Source organism: Mesoplodon densirostris, chromosome 9, assembly GCF_025265405.1.
Source record: "Mesoplodon densirostris isolate mMesDen1 chromosome 9, mMesDen1 primary haplotype, whole genome shotgun sequence".
Lineage (NCBI taxonomy): Eukaryota > Metazoa > Chordata > Mammalia > Artiodactyla > Ziphiidae > Mesoplodon > Mesoplodon densirostris.
Genome location: NC_082669.1, coordinates 41698174 through 41724517, shown reverse-complemented (window position 1 = coordinate 41724517; position 26344 = coordinate 41698174). Strand labels below are relative to the sequence as shown.

The window sequence follows — 26344 nt, the reverse complement described above, 5'->3', positions numbered from 1 at the left end:
GCAGTAGAAAACATTGCAGAGTTTGGTCCCCTTCTTTGAAGTCTTTTGGAGAAACCTCATTTCAGTATCTATTTGTGAAATGTACAGAAACTTCAGGAAGAATGAGAGACCAAGAAAACCTGAGCTGAAAGCACAAAAAAATCACAGGAACTATCATTGGACATTTCATTTAACACCTATTTATTGAATATCTAACACACGTAGGCACTCTTCTATGTCCCTGGAGTACATCTGTGAACAAAGAGGCAAACAGTTTCTTCCCTTGGGGAGCGTGCATCTAGTAGAGAGAATTAGACAATAAAATAAACAGTAAACATAATAAGTAACTCATATATCACTTTAGAAGATAATAAGTGTTATGGGGGAAAAAAACAGAATAAAAGAGTTAGGAGTGACAGAGCTGGGGAATGTCTTAATGAGAAAATTATACATGAGCAAAGATTTGATTGAGGTGGGGGAGTTAGTCATCTGAGGAAAGAGCACTCCAGGTAGAGGGAAGAGCTATTGTTAACCCCGATGGCTGGAATACGTCTAGCATATTTGTGAATACAGTTCTGGCAGAGAGTGGTAAGAGATGGGCTCAGAGAGATGCTAGTCAGCCTCCTTGTGCAGAGGCGTAGGTCATTTAAAAATACTTTTACCCTGGGGCTTCCCTGGAGGCGCAGTGGTTGGGAGTCCGCCTGCCGATGTAGGGGACACGGGTTCGTGCCCCGGTCCGGGAAGATCCCACATGCCACAGAGCGTCTGGGCCCGTGAGCCATGGCCGCTGAGCCTGCGCATCCAGAGCCTGTGCTCCGCAACGGGAGAGGCCACAACAGTGAGAGGCCCGCGTACCGCAAAAAAAAAAAACAAAAAACTTTTACCCTGAGAAATATGATGAGGACCTAATTATGTCAACGTGGCTGCTGTGTTGAAAGAATAGACAGTGGGTTGGGGGACGTGGATGGTAAAAAGAGGTAATAGGGTACCTCTTAGGAGGCGGTAGCTGTAATCCAGGTAAGAAATGTAGACCTAGACCAGGGTAATGATAATGGAGGTGTTCAGGTGTGGTAAGTTTCTGAATAGTTTGAAAGTGTAGACAACAGGATGTCCTGATGGGTTGGACATAGGTCTGAAAGAGAGAAAGGGAGCTGCCAAAGATGGAAAACCGAATCAATAAAGAAAAAGGAAGATGGTGCAAGAGAGAAAGGAACAAAGTGTGTGTGTGTGTTTGTGTGTGTGTGTGTGTTGACTGTGTGAGGAGATGGAGGGTGAAGGTTAAGGAAGAAGAGCAGGGCTTACTCTGGTTGGTGCTGGTGGAGAACACCAGTTATACTTGGTGTGTTTAGAGCTCCCAGCACTGACCCTCTTCCACAAATGCCCATGATAATCCCTTCCTTTGGTGCCTTCCCAGAAGGGCACTGGTCCAGTGGTGAGTGAGGTGCTGGGGGCCATCCTGAAGCCCAGCATCCACAACCGCTGCCCGAGATCTTTTTAGCAGCTTGTCTTTGATGTGCTGCCTTCACCACTTCTCTAAGCGTGAACTGTCATGAGGCGTTTTCCTTGGGAGGATCCTTCTCCTGCACTTTGTACACAAACATGTACAGATGGATGAAAAAGCATGCATGCTATAATGTGCATTTTAATTTTGTAAGAAAAATCTAAAAGAAGTCTTTGTAGCATTTGAAAATGTTTAATTTTATAATCTGATGCTTTTAAGCAATGACCTACAATTAAACTATAAAGAAAAATGTAGGCTTGGATTTTCACCTATAATTCATATTTGCATGATTATAATGTGCCATTATAAATTATACAGGGGATCAGAATCTGCCATCTCAGAGGTCAAAAAGACCTCATCATTCTAAAGGACACTTTTAAATACTTTGCTTAATGGATGAGGACAGAAATAATATAAATCGGATCATGTCACTGTCCTGCTCAAAACTTTCCAGTTTCCCTTCTCATTCAAAACGAAATCCAAAGTCCTTAAAATGGCCTATAAGGCCCTACACAAACTAGCTTTATGCCACTTTTCTGGCCTCACTTCCAACCATCTTTCCTTTTATTCACTTTGCATCAGTCCCAGTGACCTCCTTATGCTGACTTGAAGACACTGAAGACCCTCCCACTTCAGGTCCTGTGCACTCACTATTCCCACAGGGCAGTACTCTTCCCCCGGGATTCGCTTGCCCTTCTTCCTCACTTCGTACAGTGCAGTGCTCTGTTCACTGTCCCCACCTGAGAGCATCCTTCTCTGTATACCCACATCTAAATGTTCACCACCTCCCATGACTTTGTCTATGTTATTTTCCGTCTGAATTCTTACTACACACTTGCTTATCTGTTATCTGTACACTTTCTTCTCCAGTAGTATGCAAACTCCTTGAAGGCAAGAGAGCAGAGACTTTGTTTGCTCTTAACCCTAGCCTTGCAACAGTGCCTGGCACATTACAGGTGGTTGGTTAAGATTTGTTGAGTGAGGAAAGTGAATGGGGTGACCTTTGTCATGCTTTTATACTGTGGTCTACTCCAGTTCTGGAAACACTGGACACCACCCTCCCTCAGCCCCTGGTTTCCTCAACATCAGGCTTTTCTGGTTCTGTTTCAGACATGTAGGGCCTGGGATCTGGGATACACACTCCTCTGCTATCTCTACCTTATATACACCACATGCTCCAGAAATATCACACTATTTTCACAAGCCTCCATGTCCTTTCAGATGTCCGTGCCTTTGTGCTTGCTAATCCATCTGCCTGAACTGTCCTCCCTAATTTTTCTTCCTGGCAACCTCTTACACTGGTGTCCGAATTCACTTTTCATGTCCCTTCTTTGGGTGAACTTTCTTCATGCTGTGTTCCTCCCTATTGGCTACCCACTCCCTTATGTCTCTTGGTACATTGTTTGTGCCTGAATTCGTAGCGTGCTATACTGCAAAGACATGTTTCCCCTCTGCATTTCCTCCTAAGTTATGAACTCCTTGAGAGCAGAGCTTCAACTTATTCATATATTTGAATCTGGGCACAAACCCAGGGCCTCTCACATAATAGGGGCTCAATAAATGATGTCTGAACGAATATAAAAATATTGTTGAGTAACTCTATAAGGTAAAATGCTTTGAAATGCTTTAAATTTTGAGTTGAAGGCTGTGGAACCGAGCTTTTTGTTTTCCTTAAAGCCAGAGCAAAGCATGCTCCCCTGCACAGAGCATGCCGAAGGATTGGGTAGCATAGCATACTGCTGACTCAGCACACGCCAAGGTGAATCATGGGAAATCACTAGTGGAGTTCTGCTTAGGCACAGCACATGACTCAGCGTCAGTGCTACCAGTTCTTTGGCCATTGACTAGAGATGAAATAAATCCAGAGATCTGATTCTAGCTGAGGAGGTTTTGAATTCAAATCACATTTCATGGAAAGAAATCCAGAATGGGATTCTTTTCTCCTTACTGTGTTTAGTGTCTGATCACATGATCTGTGTCTCCCTTTATTATTAGTAGTAGTAGTACTAGTAGTAGTAGTAGGAGGAGTAGGAGTATTCTTATCTCCATTTATTTTTATAAGCTCAATGTACTCTCTATAGCATGAGTCTTACCTGGGGAGAGGACATGCAGTAACAGAGAAGGAAGGTTGCCTCCAAGGAGAGCATGACAATCTCCAGTGGTCAGGTGAAAATGAAAAAGCATAGATGCCATTATTATTGCTTCAGTCATTTGTTTCCTTTTTTTTCTTAAACATTTTTATTAGAGTATAATTGCTTTACCATGGTGTGTTAGTTTCTGCTTTATAACAAAGTGAATTAGCTATACATTTATCTCCATATCTCCTCCCTCTTTTTTTTTTTCACACACACACACTGTATTTTATTTTTACAGGGGATAGACTGACGCCAAGCATTGTAAATGGATGACCACAACAAAAGCAACAACGATTGCAATTACCAAACACGAAACACACTCATACTGTGTCATAATATTGACATTCAGTCCAGGAATCCTCCACGGTAACAGCTCCTTTACTGTGCAGTGAAAATTGATTTGTATATTTTTTGCCTCTGAGTCCTTGTGGGATTTTTTTTTTAATTCAAACAGAAAGTCACAAAAATTATAATCATCCTCATCAGTTCACTCAGTCCCATGTAATTAATTTTTTTTTCATCTTGATCTTTTGTTAGCACTTTTATGATTTCATCAGTTTTCCATTAGAGTTCTGAAAATGCTTATTCATTCAGTTCAACAGTATAGTCAGTTACCAGAAACCTGAACTTGTCAGAGTCTTTTCCTTGAATTCCTTGAAGATGAAACCCTGTTATAGGAGCATATTTGCAAAAGCATCACAGTTCACCCAGAACTTTCAGTAAATGACAAAAGACTTTTACAAATGACCATGGTTAAAGATTTGATGAAAGTTCATAATAATGCAATTGACAAGGAAATTTAGTTATTTCTGAGATATACATTTTAAAGTAATAACTAAAATTATGACATAACATTATACCAGAACATATAAGATTTTTAGAAATTTCATGTAATGTCTGAAACATTTATATTAACATATTTCCATACAAATAACCCAAATAAAGTTTAGTATTAGTTGTTTTTTGTTTGTTTTTTTATACTGCATGTTCTTATTAGTCATCAGTTTTATACACATAGGTGTATACATGTCAATCCCAATCGCCCAATTCATCACACCAGCATCGCCACCACACCATGGTTTTCCTCCCTTGGTGTCCATACGTTTCTTCTCTACATCTGTGCCTCAACTTCTGCCCTGCAAACCGGTTCATCTGTACTGTTTTCTAGGTTCAACATACATGCGTTAATATATGATATTTGTTTTTCTCTTTCTGACTTATTTCACTCTGTATGACAGTCTCTAGATCCATCCACGTCTCAAAAAATGACTCAATTTCATTCCTTTTTATGGCCAAGTAATATTCCATTGTATATATGTACCAAACTTCTTTATCTGTTAGTCTGTCGATGAGCATTTACATTGCTTCCATGACCTGGCTATTGTAAATAGTGGTGCACTGAACATTGGGATGCATGTGTATTTTTGAATTATGGTTTTCTCTGGGTATATGCTCAGTAGTGGGATTGCTGGGTCATATGGTAATTCTATTTTTAGTTTTTTAAGGACCCTCCATACTGTTCTCCATAGTGGCTGTATCAATTTACATTCCCACCAACAGTGCAACAGGGTTCCCTTTTCTCCGCACCCTCTCCAGCATTTGTTGTTTGTAGATTTTCTGATGATGCCCATTCTAACTGGTGTGAGTTGATACCTCATTGTAGTTTTGATTTGCATTTCTCTAATAATTAGTGATGTTGAGTAGCTTTTCATGTGCTTCTTGGCTATCTGTATGTCTTCTTTGGAGAAATGTCTATTTAGGTCTTCTGCCCATTTGTGGATTGAGTTGTTTGTTTCTTTAATATTAAGCTGCATGAGCTGTTTATATATTTAGGAGATTAATCCTTTGTCCGTTGATTCATTTGCAAATATTTTCTCCCATTCTGAGGGTTGTCTTTTCATCTTGTTTATGGTTTACTTTGCTGTGCAAAAGCTTTGAAGTTTCATTAGGTCCCATTTGTTTATTTTTGTTTTTATTTCCATTATTCTAGGAGGTGGATCACAAAAGATCTTGCTGTGATTTATGTCAAAGAGTGTTCTTCATGTTTTCCTCTAAGGGTTTGATAGTGTCCAGTCTTACATTTAGGTCTCAAATCCATTTTGTGTTTATTTTTGTGTATGATGTTAGAGAGTGTTCTAATTTCATTCTTTTACATGTTTTCCCAGAACCACTTATTGAAGAGACTGTCTTTTTGCTATTGTATATCCTTGCATCCTTTATCATAGATTAGTTGACCATATGTGCATGGGTTTATCTCTGGGCTTTCTATCTTGTTCCACTGATCTATATTTCTGTTTTTGTGCCAGTACCATATTGTCTTGATTACTGTAGCTTTGTAGTATAGTCTGAAGTCAGGGAGTCTGATTCCTCCAGCTCTTGTTTTTTTCCCTCAAGACTACTTTGGCTCTTTGGGATCTTTTGTGTCTCCATACAAATTTTAAGATGATTTGTTCTAGTTCTGTAAAAAATACCATTGGTAGTTTGATAGGGCTTGCATTGAATCTGTAGATTGCTTTGGGTACTATACTCATTTTCACAATATTGATTCTTCCAATCCAAGAACATAGGAGATCTCTCCATCTGTTGGTATCATCTTTATTTGTTTCATCAGTGTCTTATAGTTTTCTGCATACAGGTCTTTTTGTCTCTGCATACAGGTCTTTTTGTCTCCCTAGGTAGGTTTATTCCTAGGTATTTTATTCTTTTTGTTGCAGTGGTAAATGGGAGTGTTTCCATAATTTCTCTTTCAGATTTTTCATCATTAGTGTATAGGAATGCAAGAGATTTCTGTGCATTAATTTTGTATCCTGCAACATTACCAAATCCATTGACTAGCTCTAGTAGTTTTCTGGTGGCATTTTCAAGATTATGTATAGTATCATGTCATCTGCAAACGGTGACAGTTTTACTTCTTCTTTTCCAATTTGTATTCCTTTTATTTCTTTTTCTTCTCTGATTGCCATGGCTAGGACTTCCAAAACTATGTTGAATAATAGTGGTAAGAGTAGACATCCTTGTCTCATTCCTGATCTTAGAGGAAATGCTTTCAGTTTTTCACCATTGAGTATGATGTTTGCTCTGGGTTTGTCGTATGCAGCCTTTATTATGTTGAGGTAGGGTCCCTCTCTGCCCACTTTCTGGAGAGTTTTTATCATAAATGGGTGTTGAATTTTGTCAAAAGCTTTTTCTGCGTCTATTGAGATGATCATATGGTTTTTATTCTTCAATTTGTTACTATGGTGTATCACATTGATTGATTTGTGTATATTGAAGAATCCTTGCATCCCTGGGATAAATCGCACTTGATCATGGTGCATGATCCTTTTAATATGTTGTTGGATTCTGTTTGGTAGTATTTTGTTGAGGATTTTTACATTTATATTCATCAGTGATATTGATCTTTAATTTTCTTTTTTTGTAGTGTCTTTGTCTGGTTTTGGCATCAGTATGATGATGGCCTCATAGAATGAGTTTGGGAGTGTTCCTTCCTCTGCAATTTTTTGGAAGACTTTGAGAAGGATGGATGTTAGCTCTTCTCTAAATGTTTCATAGAATACACCTGTGAAGCCATCTGGTCCTGGACTTTTGTTTGTTGGAAGATTTTTAATCACAGTTTCAATATCATTACTTGTGATTGGTCTGTTCATATTTTCTGTTTTTTCCTGGTTCAGTCATGTTATACCTTTCTAAGAATTTGTCCATTTCTTCCAGGTTGTCCGTTTTATTGGCATAGAGTTGCTTGTAGTAGTCTCCTAGGATGATTTGTATTTCTGCGGTGTCTGTTGTAACTTCTCCTTTTTCATTTCTAATTTTATTGATTTCAATCCTCTCCCTCTTTTTCTTGATGAGTCTGGCTAATGGTTTATCAATTTTGTTTATCTTCTCAAAGAAACAGCTTTTAGTTTTATTGATCTTTGCTATCGTTTTCTTTGTTTCTATTTCTTTTATTTCTGCGCTGATCTTTATGATTTCTTTCCTTCTGCTAACCTTGGGTTTGTTTGTTCTTTTGCTAGTTCCTTTAGGTTTAAGGTGAGATTATTTACTTGAGATTTTTTTGTTTCTTGAGGTAGGCTTGTATAGCTTTAAACTCCCTCTTAGAAATGCTTTTGCTGCATCCCATAGGTTTTGGATTGTCGTGTTTTCATTGTCATTTGTCTCTAGGTATTTTTTTATTTCCTCTTTGATTTCTTCAGTGACCTCTTGGTTACTTAGTAACATATTGTTTAGCCTCCATGTGTTTGTGTTTTTTATGTTTTTTTCCCTGTAATTCATTTCTAAACTCATAGCGTTGTGGTCAGAAAAGATGCTTCATATGATTTCAATTTTCTTAAATTTAGTGAGGCTTGATTTGTGACCCAAGATGTGATCTATCCTGGAGAATGTTCCGTGCACACTTGAGAAGAAAGTGTAATCTGCTGTTTTTAGATGGAATGTCCTATAAATATCAATTAAATCTATCTGGTCTATAATGTCATTTAAAGCTTGTGTTTCCTTATTTATTTTTGTTTTGGATGATCTGTCCATTGGTGTAAGTGAGGTGTTAAAGTCCCACACCATTATTGTATTACTGTCGATTTCCTCTTTTAGAGCTGTTAGCAATTGCTTTATGTATTGAGGTGCTCCTATGGTGCATATATATTTATAATTGTTATATCTTCTTCATGGATTGATCCCTTGATCATTAGGTAGTGTCCTCCCTTGTCTTTTGTAACGTTCTTTATTTTAAAGTCTATTTTCTCGGATATGAGTATAGCTACTCCAGCTTTCTTTTGATTTCCAGTTGCATGGAATATCTTTTTCCATCCCCTCACTTTCAGTCTGAATATGTGCCTAGATCTGAAGTGGGTCTTTTGTAGACAGCATATATATGGGTCTTGTCTTTTTTTTTTTTTTTTTTCTTTTTGCGGTATGCGGGCCTCTCACTGTTGTGGCCTCTCCCGTTGCGGAGCACAGGCTCCGGATGCGCAGGCTCAGCGGCCATGGCTCACGGGCCCAGCCGCTCCGCGGCATATGGGATCCTCCCAGACCGGGGCACGAACCCGTATCCCCTGCATCGGCAGGCGGACTCTCAACCACTGCGCCACCAGGGAGGCCCTGGGTCTTGTCTTTTTATCCATTCAGCAAGCCTGTGTCCTTTGGTTGGAGCACTTAATCCATTCACGTTTAAGGTAATTATTGATATGTATGTTCCTATGACCATTTTCTTAATTCTTTTGGGTTTGTTTTTGTTGGTCCTTTTCTTCTCTTGTGTTTCCCACTTAGAGAAGTCCCTTTAGCATTCGTTGTGGAGCTGGTTTGGTGGTTCTCAATTCTCTTAGCTTTTGCTTGTCTGTAAAGCTTTTGATTTCTCCATCGAATCTGAATGAGATCCTTGCGGGGTAGAGTAATCTTGGTTGTAGGTTCTTCCCTTTCTTCACTTTAAGTCTATCATGCCACTCCCTTCTGGCTTGTAGAGTTTCTGCTGAGAAATCAGCTGTTAACCTTATGGGAGTTCCCTTGTATGTTATTTGTCGTTTTTCCCTTGCTGCTTTCAATAATTTTTCTTTGTCTTTAATTTTTGCCAATTTGATTATTCTGTGTCTCAGCGTGTTTCTCCTTGGGTTTATCCTGTATGGGACTTGCTGCACTTCCTGTACTTGACTGGCTATTTCCTTTCCCATGTTAGGGAAGTTTCTGACTATAATCTCTTCAAATATTTTCTCTGGTCCTTTCTCTCTCTCTTCTCCTTCTGGGACCCATATAATGCAAATGTTGTTGCGTTTAATGTTGTCCCAGAGGTCTCTTAGGGTGTCTTCATTTCTTTTCATTCTTTTTTCTTTATTCTGTTCCACAGCAGTGAATTCCACCATTCTGTCTTTCAGGTCACTTATCTGTTCTTCTGCCTCAGTTATTCTGCTGTTGATTCCTTCTAGTGTAGTTTTCATTTCAGTTATTATATTGTTCATCTCTGTTTGTTTGTTCTTTAATTCTTCTAGGTCTTTGTTAAACATTTCTTGCATCTTCTCGATCTTTGCTTCCATTCTTTTTCTGAGGTCCTGGATCATCTTCACTGTCATTATTCTGAATTATTTTTCTGGAAGGTTGCCTATCTCCACTTCATTTAGTTGTTTTTCTCGGGTTTTATCTTGTTCCTTCATCTGGTATATAGCCCTCTGCCTTTTCATCTTGTCTTTTATTCTGTGAATGTGGTTTTTGTTCCACAGCCTGCAGGATTATAGTTCTTCTTGCTTCTGCTGTCTGCCCTCTGGTGGATGAGGCTATCTACGAGGCTTGATGGGAGGGACTGGTGGTGGGTAGAGCTGGCTGTTGCTCTGCTGGGCAGAGGTCAGTAAAACTTTAATCCACCTCACTGTTGATGGGTGGGGCTGGGTTCCCTCCCTGTTGATTGTTTGGCCTGAGGCAACCCAACACTGGAGCCTCCCTGGGCTCTTTAGTGGGTCTAATGATGGACCCTGGGAGGGCTCTCGCCAAGTAGTACTTCCCAGAACTTCTGCTGCCCATGTCCTTGTACCCATGGTTAGACAGAGCCACTCCCCACCTCTGCAGGAGCCCCTCCAACACTAGCAGGTAGGTCTTGTTCAGTCTCCCCTGGCGTCACTGCTCCTTCCCCTGGGTCCCAATGCACACACACACTACTTAGTGTGTGCCCTCCAAGAGTGGAGTCTCTGTTTCCCCCAGTCCTGTTGCGATCCTGCAATCAATTCCCACTAGGCTTCAAAGTCTGATTCTCTAGGAATTCCTCCTCCTGTTGCCAGACCCCCAGGTTGGGAAGCCTGACGTGCGGCTCAGAACCTTCACTCCAGTGGGTGGACTTCTGTGGTATAAGTGTTGCCAGCCTGTGAGTCACCCACCCACCAGTTACGGGATTTGATTTTACTGTGATTGCACCCCTCCTACCGTCTCATTGTGGCTTCTTTGTCTTTGGATGTGAGGTATCTTTTTTGGTGAGTTCCAGTGTCTTCCCGTCGATGATTGTCCAGCAGCTAGTTGTGATTGTGCAGTCATTTGTTTTCTAGCAAAGAAATACATGCACAAGTCCTGAGTGGGCCCTCTTTATCATTCTCCTATGATATATATACTGCTTTGGTCCTATGCCTGTCTATTTCTTTGATTTACTTCCTTGCTATGTAGAAGTACATTCTCAAGTGAATTATTCAGAAAGAGTACGTTGAAATTAAACTTCTGAGTCCTTACATGTCTTAAAGTATGTTTAACATACTTTAATCCTAGTATTTAATGGCTGGAAGTAGAATTAAAGATTAAAAATACTTTTCCCAGGCTTCCCTGGTGGCGCAGTGGTTGAGAGTCCACCTGCCGATGCAGGGGACATGGGTTCGTGCCCCGGTCCGGGAAGATCCCACATGCCGTGGAGCGGCTGGGCCCATGAGCCATGGCCGCTGAGCCTGCATGTCTGGAGCCTGTGCTCCGCAACGGGGGAGGCCACAACAGTGAGAGGCCCGCTTACCATAAAAATAATAATAATAATAATAATTTTCCCTCAGAATGTAAGGACATTCAGTGTTGCTGATTAGGAGTTTAGTGCCAATCTCATTCTTCATCTCTTTTTGAGGATAACTTTTTTTTTTAAGGATCTCTGGGGATTTGAAGTTTCATGAGAATATGTCTAAGTGTGTATATGTTGTTATACGTAGAGCTTGGCAGTGGTTAGACTTATCAAATCTGGAGACTTGAGTCATTCTTCAGTTCCTAAAATTATCTCCTGCTACTAGTTGAAAATTTTCTCCTCTCTCTTTCTCAGCATTCTCACGGACCCTATTATTCAAATACAGGACTTCTATATTGATCATTTATGTCTGTTTTCCCACTTATCATTATATATTTTATCTGCTTCCTTTTATAAGGGACTACTTCAATTTTTACTTTTTCAGATACCTTACTAATTTATGCAATTGCAGTTTTATCTTTAAGTTCTTCCCTTGTTCTTTAATTGTTCTTTTTCATAACAACATATCTGCATTTTAGATAAAATGTTTTCTTGAATCTCTTTGAGATTATTATTTCTGTTCCTGAACTATCTCTGTTTTGTCCAGAGTTGTTTTTGTTTATTTTAAACTTGTTTTTCTTCATAATATTGTGTCTCCTTATATATGCTGGGATATTCCTAATTTGCCATTGATATTTATGAAAGTAGTAACTGGTATCAGTTTTCCCTGTGATTGTGTAAATGGGTCAACTGGGAGCTCTGTGTCAGCCACTGTGGGTTAGAGTGTATGAACCGCCAAATCCCACTTAGGGTTAGCATTCCAGAAGATGGCTCATGGTTTCTGTATCTTCTTAAATGACTGTACGTGGGGGACAGTATCCACATTAGAGGGCTTGGCTTTCTCCAGACACATCCTTTTCTTAAGGAAGAATCATCTGAATGTTTTCCCTGGGTTGCTGGCATAGAGGAAACGTAATTAAGGTGTTGAGCTATAGTCCTGGTCTTCTAAACCAGCTAACATTTTAAAATTTCTTGTTTTCAGTCCTGCCTCTTTTTCCTTCACCATACCTGTTTCTTCAGTGGGGTTCCATTGGGTAGAGTGTCTCCCGTCTCTTCTGTGGTAGGCTTCTTTTTGTTTCATTCTTTTAATATGCACCTTTTCTGGAATTTCCCTTTTCTGGAAATTTACTTAAAATATCTGTTTGTTGACAACTCTCACATCCTCACTTTTTGTTATACATCTATTCACTTTTTTGGATTCTGATACTTGGTAGCATTTTATTTTAAAATACTGTTGGACTTACAGAAAAGTTATAAGAATAGCACAGAGTTCCTGTATGCCCTACACCCAGCTTCCCCTAGTGTTAATACTTACATAACCACAGCACAATTATCAAAATTAAGAAATTAATATTTGTATAATACTGTTAGCTAAGCTACAGATTTTATGTGGAACCAAAGTTTTCCCATGATTGTCCTTTTTCTGTTCCAGTATCCAATCCAGAGCCTCACATTGCACTTAGATGTCATGTCTCCTTAGTCTCCTACAACCTGTAGCAAGTCCTTAGTCTTTCCTAACCATGACTTTTAAAGTGTACTGGTCAGTTTATTTTGTAAATATCCCAAATTTGGGTTTGTTTGATACTTTCTCATTATTAGATTTGAGATTGTATGTTTTTAGCCAGAATACTATAGAACTGATCTGCCTATCTCAGGGAGTAGTGATGTTAATATGTCTTATCACTGGAGATGTAAACCTTGATCACTTTATTACAATATCTTGGTCAAGTGATTATTTTCTATTTCCCTCATTTCTTCTATACTTAATAGTTGAAAGTTTTCCTTAGGCAGAGCTATTTCTTCTTTTCTGTATTTATTCTATTATTTTTTAATCTCTATAAGGATTTCTGGATACTTACTTGACTCTATGGCTTATAATCCAGTACTATCATTGTTTATTTTGTTCCTCAGATTGTCACAGCTTTGGCCATTGGGAGCTCTTTCACCTTGCCTTATATGCCCTACTGACATGCCCCTATCTCTTTGAGCCTTTCATTGTTTTCTGTCACCAGAAGATATTCCAGAAATACCTTGTATTTTCCCTGACACAGGCCTGGAATCAACCACTTCTCCAGGGATCCCTGGATCCTTTTTTGTTGTTGTTTTTAACATTTTTATTGGAGTATAATTGCTTTACAGTGGTGTGTTAGTTTCTGCTTTATAACAAAGTGATTCAGTTATACATATACATATATCCCCATATCTCTTCCCTCTTGCATCTCCCTCCCTCCCACCCTCCATAATCCACCTTTCTAGCAGTTCACAAAGCACTGAGCTGATCTCCCTGTGCTATGTGACTGCTTCCCACTAGCTATCTATTTTACAATTGGTAGTGTATATATGTCCATGCCACTCTCTCACTTTGTCCCAGCTTATCTGTCCCACTCCACGTGTCCTCAAGTCCATTCTCTAGTAGGTCTGCGTCTTTATTCTCATCTTACCCCTAGGTTCTTCATGACCTTTTTTTTTTGGATTCCATATATATGTGTTAGCATACGGTATTTGTTTTTCTCTCTCTGACTTACTTCACTCTGTATGACAAACTCGAGGTCCATCCACCTCACTACAAATAACTCAATTTCGTTTCTTTTTATGGCTGAGTAATATTCCATTCTGTATATCTGCCACATCTTCTATATCCATTCATCTGTTGATGGACACTTAGGTTGGTTCCATCTCCTGGCTATTGTAAATAGAGCTGCAATGAACATTGTGGTACATGACTCTTTTTCAATTATGGTTTTCTCAAGGTATATGCCCAGTAGTGGGATTGCTCATTCATATGGTAGTTCTATTTGTAGTTTTTTAAGGAACCTCCATACGGTTCTCCATAGTGGCTGTATCAATTTACATTCCCACCAAAAGTGTATGAGGGTTCCCTTTTCTCCACACCCTCTCCAGCATTTATTGTTTCTAGATTTTTTGATGATGGGCCCTCGGACTGGTGTGAGATGATATTGCGTTGTAATTTTGATTTCCATTTCTCTAATGATTATTGATATTGAGCATTCTTTCATGTGTTTGTTGGCAATCTGTATACCTTTGGAGAAATGTCTATTTAGGTCTTCTGCCCATTTTTGGATTGGGTTGTTTGTTTTTTTGGTATTGAGCTGCATGAGCTGCTTGTAAATTTTGGAGATTAATCCTTTGTCAGTTGCTTCATTTGCAAATATTTTCTCCCATTCTGAGCATTGTCTTTTCATCTTGTTTATGGTTTCCTTTGCTGTGCAAAAGCTTTGAAGTTTCATTAGGTCTCATTTGTTTATTTTTGTTTTTATTTCCATTTCTCTAGGAGGTGGATCAAAAAGGATCTTGCTATGATTTATGTCATAGAGTGTTCTGCCTATGTTTTCCTCTAAGAGTTTGACAGTGTCTGACCTTACATTTAGGTCTTTAATCCATTTTGAGTTTATTTTTGTGTATGGTGTTAGGGAATGTTCTAATTTCATTCTTTTACATGTAGCTGTCCAGCTTTCCCAGCACCACTTATTGAAGAATCTGTCTTTTCTCCATTGTATATTCTTGCCTCCTTTATCAAAGATAAGGTGACCATATATATGTGGGTTTATCTCTGGCTTTCTATTGATCTATATTTCTGTTTGATCTATATTTCTGTTTCTGTGCCAGTACCGTACTGTCTTGATTACTGTAGCTTTGTAGTATAGTCTGAAGCCCAGGAACCTGATTCCTCCAACTCCGTTTTTCTTTCTCAAGACTGCTTTAGCTATTTGGGGTCTTTTGTGTTTCCATACAAATTTTGAAGATTTTTGTTCTAGTTCTGTGAAGAAGGCCCTATCAAGGATTGCATTGAATCTGTAGATTGCTTTGGGTAGTGTAGTCATTTTCATAATGTTGATTCTTCCAGTCCAAGAACATGGTATATCTCTCCATCTGTTTGTATCATCTTTAATTTCTTTCATCAGTGTCTTAATAGTTTTCTGCATACAGGTCTTTTTTCTCCTTAGGTAGGTTGATTCCTAGGTATTTTATTCGTTTTGTTGCAGTGGTAAATGGGAATATTTTCTTAATTTCACTTTCAGATTTTTCATCATTAGTGTATAGGAATGCAAAAGATTTCTGTGAATTAATTTTGTATCCTGCTGCTTTACCAGGTTCATTGATTATCTCTAGTAGTTTTCTGGTGGCATCTTCAGGATTCTCTATGTATAGTATCATGTCATCTGCAAACAGTGACAGCTTTACTTCTTCTTTTCTGATTTGGATTCCATTTATTTCTTTTTCTTCTCTGATTGCTGTGGCTAAACCTTCCAAAACTATGTTGAATAATACTGGTGAGAGTGGGCAACCTTGTCTTGTTCCTGATCTTAGTGGAAATGGTTTCAGTTTTTCACCATTGAGGATGATGTTGGCTGTGGGTTTGTCATATATGACCTTTATTATGTTGAGGAAAGTTCCATCTCTGCCTACTTTCTGTAGGGTTTTTATCATAAGTGGGTGTTGAATTTTGTCAGAAGCCTTCTCTGCATCTGTTGAGATGATCTTATGGTTTTTCTACTTCAATTTGTTAATATGGCATATCACATTGATTGATTTGCATATATTGAAGAATCCTTGTACTCCTGGGATAAACCCCATTTGATCATGTTGTATGATCCTTTTAATGTGCTGTTGGAATCTGTTTGCTAGTATTTTGTTGAGGATTTTTGCATCTATGTTCGTCAGTGATATTGGCCTGTAGTTTTCTTTCTCTGTGACATCTTTGTCTGGATTTGGTATCAGGGTGATGGTGGCCTTGTAGAATGAGTTTGGGAGTGTTCCTCCCTCTGATATTGTTTGGAAGAGTTTGAGAAGGATGGGTGTTAGCTCTTCCCTAAATGTTTGATAGAATTCGCCTGTGAAGCCATCTGGTCCTGGGCTTTTGTTTGCTAGAAGATTTTTAATCACAGTCTCAATTTCAGTGCTTGTGATTTGTATGTTTATATATTGTATTTCTTCCTTCAGTCTTGGAAGGTTGTGCATTTCTAAGAATTTGTCCGTTTCTTCCAGGTTGTCCATTTTTTTGCAATATAGTTGCTTGTAGTAATCTCTCATGATCCTTTGTATTTCTGCAGTGTCACTTGTTACTTTTCCGTTTTCATTTCTACTTCTATTGCTCTGAGTCCTCTCTCTTTCTTGATGTGTCTGGTTAATGGTTTATCAATTTTGTTTATCTTCTCAAAGAACCAACTTTTAGTTTTATTGATCTTTGCTATTGTTTCCTTCATTTCTTTTTCATTTATTTCTGATCTGATCTTTATGATTTCTTCTGCTAACTTCAGGGGTTTTTTGTTCTTCTTTCTCTAATTGCTTTAGAGGTAAGGTTAGGTTGTTTATTTGAGATGTTACTTGTTTCTTAAGGTAGGATTGTATTGCTATACACTTCCCTCTTAGAACTGCTTTTACTGCATCCCATAAGTTTTGGGTCATCTTGTTTTCATTGTCATTTGTTTCTAGGTATTTTTTGATTTCCTTTTGATTTCTTCAGTGATCTCTTGGTTATTAAGTAATGTATTGTTTAGCCTCCATGTGTTTGTATTTTTTACACATTTTTTCCTGTAATTGATATCTAGTCTCATAGTGTTGTGGTCAGAAAAGATACTTGATACAATTTCAGTTTTCTTTAATTTACCAAGGCTTGATTTGTGACCCAAGATATGATCTATCCTGGAGAATATTCCATGAGCACTTGAGAAGAATGTGTGTATTCTGTTGTTTTTGGATGGAATGTCTTATAAATATCAATTAAGTTCATCTTGTTTAATGTACCATTTAAAGCTTGTGTTTCCTTATTTATTTTCCTTTTGGATGATCTGTCCATTGGTGAAAGTGGGGTGTTAAAGTCCCCTACTATGATTGTGTTACTGTCGATTTCCCCTTTTATGGCTGTTAGTATTTGCCTTATATTTTGAGGTGCTCCTACGTTGTGTGCATAAATATTTACAATTTTTATATCTTCTTCTCAGGCTGATCCCTTGATCATTATGTAGTGTCCTTCTTTGTCTCTTCTAATAGTCTTTATTTTAAAGTCTATTTTGTCTGATATGAGAATTGCTACTCCAGCTTTCTTTTGATTTCCATTTGCATGGAATATCTTCTTCCATCCCTTCACTTTCAGTCTGTATTTGTCCCTAAGTCTGAAGTGGGTCTTTTGTAGACAGCATATATACATACGGGTGTTGTTTTTGTATCCATTCAGCCAGTCTATGTCTTTTGGTTGGAGCATTTAATCCATTCACATTTAAGGTAATTATTGATATGTATGTTCCTATTACCATTTTCTTAATTGTTTTGGGTTTGTTATTGTAGGTGTTTTCCTCTCTTGTGTTTCCTGCCTAGAGAAGTTCCTTTAGCATTCGTTGTAAAGCTGGTCTGGTTGTGCTGAATTCTCTTAGCTTTCACTTGTCTGTAAAGGTTTCAATTTCTCCATCAAATCTGAATGAGATCCTTGCTGGGTAGAGTAATCTTAGTTGTCGGTTTTTCTCTTTCATCACTTGAAATCTGTCCTGCTACTCCCTTCTTGCTTGCAGAGTTTCTGCTGAAAGATCAGCTGTTAACCTTACGGGGATTCCCTTGTATGTTATTTGTTCTTCTTCCCTTGCTGCCTTTAATATTTTTTCTTTTTATTTACTTTTTGATAGTTTGATTAATATTTGTCTTGGTGTGTTTCTCCTTGGATTTATCCTGTATGTGACTCTCTGCACTTCCTGGACTTAATTGACTATTACCTTTCCCATATTAGGGAAGTTTTCAACTATAATCTCTTCAAACATTTTCTCAGTCCCTTTCTTTTTCTCTTCTTCTTCTGGGACCCCTATAATTTGAATGTTGGTGTGTTTAATGTTGTCCCAGAGGTCTCTGAGACTGTCCTCAATTCTTTTCATTCTTTTTTCTTTATTCTGCTCTGCAGTAGTTATTTCCACTATTTTATCTTCCAGGTCACTTATCCGTTTTTCTGCCTCAGTTATTCTGCTATTGATCCCTTCTAGAGAATTTTAAATTTCATTTATTGTGTTGTTCATCATTGTTTGTTAGCTCTTTAGTTCTTGTAGGTCTTTGTTAAATGTTTCTTGTATTTTCTCCATTCTATTTCCAAGATTTTGGATCATCTTTACTATCATTATTCTGAATTCTTTTTCAGGTAGACTGCCTATTTCCTGTTCATTTGTTAGTTCTGGTGTGTTTTTACCTTGCTTCTTCATCTGTTTTGTGTTTCTTTGTCTTCTCATTTTGCTTAACTTACTGTGTTTGGGGTCTCCTTTTTGCAGGCTGCAGGTTCGTAGTTTCCTTTTTTTTGTGTCTGTCCCCAGTGGCTAAGGTTGGTTTAGTGGGTTTTGTAGGCTTCCTGGTGGAGGGTACTAGTGTCTTTGTTCTGGCACATAAGGCTGAATCTTGTCTTTGTGTTGGGCAGGCCCATGTCTGGTGGTTTGTTTTGGGGTGTCTGTGACCTTATTATGATTTTAGGCAGCCTCTCTGCTAATGAATGGGGTTCTGTTCCTGTCTTGCTAGTTGTTTGGCATAGGGTGTCCAGCACTATCGCTTGCTGGTCGTTGTGTGGAGCTGAGTCATGGCGTTGAGATGGAGATCTCTGGGAGATTTTTACCGTTTGATATTATATGGATCTGGGAGGTCTCTGGTGGTCCAGTGTCCTGAACTCCACTCTCCCACCTCAGAGGCACAGCCCTGACACCTGGCTGGAGCACAAAGAACCTGTTGTCCACACAGCTCAGACTTCTGGGAGGTCTGAGGTCTTCTGCCAGCCTTCAGTAGGTTTTCTGTAGGAGTTGTTCCACATGTAGATGTATTTCTGATGTATTTGTTTGGAGGAAGGAGATCTCCATGTCTTACTCTTCTGGCATCATGAAGCTCCTCCCCTGGATCCTTTTCCTGAAGATTGATGCTAACTGTGCTGTTTGCTACTGCTCTGTCATTGCTTTTAGGAAATACATAGTAACCCATACATACACACATATCTAAAGGTTTTTCTGAGTCTGTTTACCTGATATATATTTAAAACCATGAGTTCATATGTATATTTTTATAACTTTCTTTCAGTGGGATATTGGGAAATAATGAGGGACTAACACATATGCTTTGTTTGCTGTCTTTTACCAGAGAATCCAATAATTCAGATAAAATTTTAAATAAATGCCTTTGAGGATTTGTTCTATTTAAGAAAAATTATATTATTTTCCCCAGTCAGTACTCCCAATATGTTTTCAGTCTTTCAAACATGATAGATCTTTTGAATAAAAATCAATCTAGACTAACATAAAAAGAAGAGTACAGACACTTCCTTGTACATTGCTAAAATATTTGCCACAATAAGGAGATCTGTGGAGTCTTAGTCTCATCAGTTTATCAGAGAACTGAGTATTAAAGAGTTTAATACTAACAATGGGAAAATAAATAAGTTTCAGTTCAAAATTTAGCACATCTTTAATCCAAACAGTATTTGCAACATGGTAGACACTGAATCCATACTTGTTAAAATGCCTGAATGAACCTTATCAATATCACCACCAAGAAGCACCTGTTATTATAGAGTTCTTCAATACCCAGAATCTATTGTAGCACAGCGTTACACAACTTTTATAATCGTGCATCACTAACTCATTCAACAAACAGCTACTACTCGGACACAATTCTAAGCATGTATATTTTTAAATGGAAGAAGTTTATCAAGTGATGTATTTTTTTTCAAATTTTCCATTTTTCTTTATTTTTTGGAGTGAATTCAAGTGTATAGGATAAGTCTTGTGAAACAGAGCATTTTGAAAGCCTGTGTGAAATTGTAAAATCCATGTTTGTATATTCAGGAATAACATACATAACAAATGTGGTATTTACTTCAGACAGAAACTAGTGGATTCTGTATATTTGGAGATACGTGGCATATCTCCAGATAAACATATTTCCTCTGTAAGTGGGTAAGGTCTTTATTAACAAAATAGTTGCATTGGAATGAAAACCTACTCCAGTCCATACCAAATTTCCAATTGCAGACCAAATTTCTGTTTTGTTCTAAGGTTAGATCTTTTTTTTTTTAATTTTGGCAAAAATGGACATTTATAAAAATGTTTTGTTGGAGGGAATGGTTTGTGTCTCATTCTCTTTTTTAGTTTATGCCTTCATTTTGATGGAGGCATCCAATACCTTCCTTTGATAATGTTTGTGGGAGATAATATCTTTTTGTTTGATATTTTAAATATCTGAAACTCTATTATCTGCTCAGTTTTGCAGCTTGGATGTATATGAGTTTATAATTTTTTAAATATTTTCCTTAGACTTTCCTTCATAACATAATTTACTAAATGGGTCCTTCAAGTTTCTTGCCTATTTTTCACATCTCCGTTTTGTGTTGTACTTTCTGACAGAATTTGTCAACTTTATCTTCTAAACAGTCTATTACACATTTTGTTTGCTGTTTCTTCTTTTTCTTAACAGCACCCTCTTTTCATTTCATAGATGTACTATCTTATGTCTTTGAGGATAATCCAAATTTCTGTAATTATAGTCTCTTCCCTGCATTTTCTCTTGTTTGCAGAGTTCCCTTTCATTTATTCATTTGTTTGCATGTTACTTGTCTTTCATGCTAGAAACTTTCTTCACACAGTCCATCATATTTGAGAAAGGGGCATTGAAAAGATAACTGAGAGCTCTGTATAACTGAGGGGGCCTTTTTGACTGGTGAATTCACTATAGGAAAATAGAGGAAAAACCTGACTGTTGATCTGAGTGACTCAGAAATGTCAGTCTCTCTAGTTATTTTCTCTTTGGCCAGTTTGTTCCTCCAGGAAGACAGAGAAAAGTCAGCTTGCTTTTTGTGGCTTCCTCTCTGTAGATTTACACTTATGCTTCAGCTTTCCCCTCCGTAGATCATCTGTAAGTTTCCCATATTCTAAAATTATGTTGGCAGACCTTGTCTCCTGTTCTATCTTTGTCTTCCAAAAATATATACATATATATTTTATATCCATATGTAGAGAGAAGCCTTTATGGAGAAGGTAGTAAGTGAGCTGTGCCTTGAAGGATGTCTATCCTTCAATTAATCTTACAAGTATAGATTGACTGGGGAGAAAGAAGAGTAGGGGGAGAAATCTTCCAAAGAGAGGGAAAGGAAATGGAAAACTATAATGCATGGTTACTGTAATGCATATGACTGAAGGGACAGCATTGCTTAATCATCTACCTCCATATTTTCCTAAGAGTAGTGTTTGTTCTCTAAGATTGTACATAGGATTAATCAAGCTAAATAGATGGAGTACCTTGGTAAAACACTCTTGATTCTTTAAGACAATTTATTCCAATATCTAATATTCCAGCAACATACATAACATGGCTATTTCACACATATAAAAGTAGTGACTTCATAACATGTGACACTTTTGTAAAAAATTATTGGTATTATTAGGAAGGAAAAGTATTGAATATCTCTCCTGATAACATAGCTGTATTAGAGATTCTTAATTTTACTGAAGAGTAAAATAATGAAGTGGTACATGGTAAACAAAATTAAATTTTCACTTTCACAGATGGGCCAGTTCAGGTATAAGTAGCTTTCTAAATGTTGGCAAGGCTACCGTGGAAGTCACTTACATGTACATTTATGATTTTGAAGGATTGAACTTTTATACTTTTATGACAATAGTACAGTTATGAAAGATATTTAATTCATTTTTATCTCTAGGTAAGTTTCAGATAAGTATTTTTTTATTTTATAATGTGAACAACTTGTTTACATGCAAAAAGATTTAAGTATAAAATTAATATGTGGTCATTGTAAAAAATCTGGGAAATTTGCAAATATTCAAAAGTTAGAAGAACTTAATTATGTCATCATTCAAGGATAGCTATTTTAATATTTGGTCTAGTTGTTTCTCCCAAACACACAAAAGAGAACTTACTAATTTTTAAATTCACGGTAGTGTGAACTATTCCCATTTCATTAGTCTTTGAAATTTTGTATTTAAATGATGGCACACTGGTCTTGAAGCCTGCACCAAAAAAACATTTGGTTTTATAAAGCCCACTAGCATCCACTAGTCATTCTCTCTCAAATCCAGCTCTGAGGAGGAAGGGGTTAGGGAAGGCTGAGAAGGCTGAGGAGGTAAGTGCTGAAGTGTCTGAGTGGGACCAGCAGGGGCTGCTGTCAGGGATGAGACTGCCACATTCCTGGTGTCTCTGACCTTGGACTCACTTAACATTATAATCTGGATTCTATTAAAGGAATTTCGTGTTTTTCCTTTGCAAGAGTCACCCCCTACCACGACAAACATTTTAAAATGTTTCTTAAAAAAAGTTGGAAAAGCAACTTTTTCCCAAAAGAAATTTATAGTTCAAATTTACACCAAGTTCTCACTAACTGGAGCAAGCCGGGTTTTCACTAAAGCTTCGACTTTCCTCTGTAAAACATTAGTCACTCCCTTGGAAGAAGCAATTTTTTATAGGCAGTGGGATAAAACAGCCACAGATGTTCATGTAATATGATGGGCTTTAGAATGTACCTGCAAAGCATTTTTTTTTAATTTGGAGAAAAAAAGACTGAATTGGGATGCTAAAATAACAGTGATTCAGTATTAAGAAAATGATAAATTTTTGGTCCATTCAAATAGTGTTTTCTTTTCCCCTTTTCTTTATTCTTGGGATGTTCTTGAGGTTGTACCAAGTCATTTTCACTGCACAATTTTTAAAGGATTTGCCATTCCCATGGGTAACTGGTTGCCTTTTTACCGTGCAGGACTATAGTGAAGCCTGTGGCCAAAGAGTTTGATCCAGACATGGTCCTGGTTTCTGCTGGATTTGATGCATTAGAAGGCCACGCCCCTCCTCTGGGGGGCTACAAAGTGACAGCAAAATGTAAGTAATAGCATTTTTTACATGTGAATAGTAACTTAGGTGAGACTTTCAAAAATGATTTTAGATGGTGTTTACTGCTTTGTCAGATTCATTCCTCTGTAGAAATTGGCCTTTAAGAAAAACAAAGTTAAATCATTGCCTTTGGTGGGCTTGAAGGGACATTTCAGAACCTTTGGTTTTTCAGAAGTTGTGTTTTGCTATTTAAAGGCAGAAGTGATAGGGCTTCTGTTTAAAATATGTTACATGACTTGAGAGGTCTAGAAAAGCTACTGGGCTTTTGCAAGTAGAATGGAAGTCACTGCATTTATTTCATTGTATATGGGGTAGAAATAGCTGTTTCCCAATAATGCTATGCTCTTCTAGGTTTTAATACAAAAGTGTAGTTCCCCTTGCTCAGAGGTTCTGTACATGCCTGTGGGCAATGATCAGGATCTCTACTGGTATTCTGTTGTTCTGCAAAGGTTAACTTTTTGGCTGTATCCCTTAGCAGCTAGACACCAAATGAACAAATGAATTTTGTGTCATATTGTATTTGAATAACATGACCTAATGGAATCTGGTATAAAGAGTCTTTCTTTAAGAAGAATTTCCGTGCTCTCTAAGTATGAAAACAAGGCATGTGTATAGTCCACACATGCAGATGTATGCTGGCACTCTGGATATATATTTTTTTAAAAAGATGAAGGAAAAAAGCAAAATTACACCAAGAATAGTATCCACTATTGTGTATTTTAGTGGGGGTTGAAAAGAAACAAACTAAAAACAACCCAAATAGTTTTAAGTGAGAGAGATGTGTTTGGAGCAAATGTGTTTTATTAATTTGAAAAGAACCAAAGAACCAGTATTATGCCAGCCTTTGTTTTAAATTGGCTTTACATGTGACAGAGTTTTCTGCACTTTAATTCTTCCAGTAACATTGTTAGGTAGTAGCTATTTTTAACATCTGTTATTTACTCAGCATTCTTGGTGCCTTATTGTCTATTGAAAATATATTGAAAGAGGCAGCTCTACAAACACAAACAAAGCATAATTCACAATTTTGGTAAAATTGAATAGAGAGGTGTTTGTTCACATCACATATCTTTATTAACCTTTTTCTTTGTGGAATCCCCCTCACATGGAAGTCAGTCTTTTCACTGCAGATAAACCTCATTTGGGTCAAGACTGGTGAATAGTTTAGTCTAAATAAAGGGGAAAAAAATGCTTGTACCCTAAATTGAGAAAAACCCAAACAATAGAAAACACATGGTGCAAAGATGGAAATCTAGAAAAGGTGTCCTTTGCCATTAAATCCAAGAATCTCCCTCAGAGGGAGGAATGTCTATATTTGGGTCTTTCTCCCTGCCAAGGGGAAAAGTTGTAACAAGTCTGAACTAGCTGGAAGGAACTAATCTTTTTGTTTGCTTGTTTATTTGTTCATGTTTTGCCAAGTCAAATTCAAATTCAAATCTCAAATGTCATCTTGGAAGTTTCTACCTCTTGTTAGCTTTAATACAGTGCACCAAGACCTTCTTTATGTTGTGTTTCCTTTATCATTTGGGGGGATGCTCTTCATTGTTTTCTATCCCAGGATAAGTTTATCTATAATTTCTCCAGTCCCCCCACCACCCCTCATCTATTTCTTCTCTTCTTTGTCTTTTCTATTCAACAGAACATTGCTTCCTTACTAGCTGACTTGTTTCCTAAGAAAAACACAGATACAAATTTTAAAAATTGACCCTTTGTTGAGTATATACTGTTTAATAAGGAAAAGATACACAATGAGGAGAGGCAATCTTAGAAACCAAAGAGGCTGTGGTAAAGGCTATCTAAAACAGTTCACGTATTTCATAAATGAGAAAATGAATTTATTTTACCATCTGAAATACTTGGGGTTAAAACCCAAGTGCTTATCCTGAATTTGTAGTTAGATGAAATTGCATAAGCTTTAACTGGATGTTTTCCACAAAGAAACACGTTTCATAAAATGCATGAGAATAGAGAACTTGTGTGCGCACTACAGAGGACACTTTGGTGCCCAAGACCCTGAACCACGAGCAGTCTGTGACAGACACTGAATAGTCCCATGCTACTTAAATGAAAAAACAGCAGGACATCATGTATGAGCAACTTTTTGTATAGATCATCTCATGCAGGTCTCAGTTTGCCAGCTATATTTTCTACAGATGCTGCCATCCTAACTGGGTAGAGGTTAGGATTACTGGACCATTGTACAGTTATTCCCCAAATAGTGCACACCTGGGTCTCCTTTTTTCCTTTCTAACCACCTGTCAAATGCATTTATATTGCTTTGGTCTGGACAGACAATTAATATTGGTCCTTCACTGTCCCATGCCAGAAGTCATTCTCCATTTGAGGGGAGTCCCAAAATGAGGCTAGAAATGGGCTAAAACCTAAAGTAAAAAGCAGGTAGAAATTAAAGAAACACATGTCTTTCCCATTCCTGCAAAACCCACCCTTGCCCGAAGTAGAATGTTTAAGGATTTTAGAGAGTAGTTTGGAGGATACTGTCTTGTCAGAGATGCCAAAATTTTGTCTTAGCACATTGAATAAATCCTCTAAAAAACCTTTTGTTTGATAATCCTGAAAGGAAAAGATAAGTCAAAATAAAAGTGTTTTTGTTTTTAAACATCTAATTAATTCCCTGATTTTTTTTTTTTAAGTATTGGTTGATACTTTGACCAAAGTCTCAGCTCACATATAGAGGTAATTTAAAATTACAGTTGATTCTTGGCTAGTAGTATTTTTCTTCCTCTTTTCTCCTCTCATCTCTTCACATATTGAACATTCTTTGCTGTGAGAGTAGAATACAAATATTCAGATTTGTTTGTGCCGAAGTTTTAAATAAATTAGCTGAATTAATTATTTGAAATCTATGCTGTTCTTTCAATTAACCACCAGGATTAAGGCCCAAGCTGAATGGAATGAGTATCTTTGTGTCCTACCCTAAACCTTACATCAAACTTTACCTTAAAGTTATCAGCTTATCTTTTTAAATACTCTTGTTTGGATCTTATTGTCTTCAGGTTACAGTTTAAGAAGTTTGGCATAACAACTAAGTGCCATCTTCAAACAGTAAAATTGATTCACCATATTGCAGCACCCCCTGGCTTAACAGTGTTGTCACCATTAAAAAAAAAAGTTTCTTGGGCTTCCCTGGTGGCGCAGTGGTTGAGGGTCCGCCTGTCGATGCAGGGGACGCGGGTTCGTGCCCCGGTCCGGGAGGATCCCACATGCCGCGGAGCGGCTGGGCACGTGAGCCATGGCCGCTGAGCCTGCGCGTCCGGAGCCTGTGCTCCGCAATGGGAGAGGCCACAACAGTGAGAGGCCCGCGTACTGCAAAAAAAAAAAAAAAAAGTTTCTTTAGTT

At 37.8% G+C, this 26344-nt stretch overlaps 1 protein-coding gene across 9 annotated transcripts in view; it reads left to right on the top strand.

The window, feature by feature from the left end:
- The window catches only part of HDAC9 (histone deacetylase 9), a 579212-nt gene that overhangs the window by 409877 nt on the left and 142991 nt on the right, over nucleotides 1–26344 (top strand). For all 9 annotated transcript variants that reach the window (XM_060108643.1, XM_060108642.1, XM_060108648.1 and 6 more), the window contains one exon: nucleotides 22857–22975. In XM_060108643.1, the coding sequence (XP_059964626.1) occupies nucleotides 22857–22975 (119 nt within the window). The remainder of the gene's footprint in view (nucleotides 1–22856; nucleotides 22976–26344) is intronic.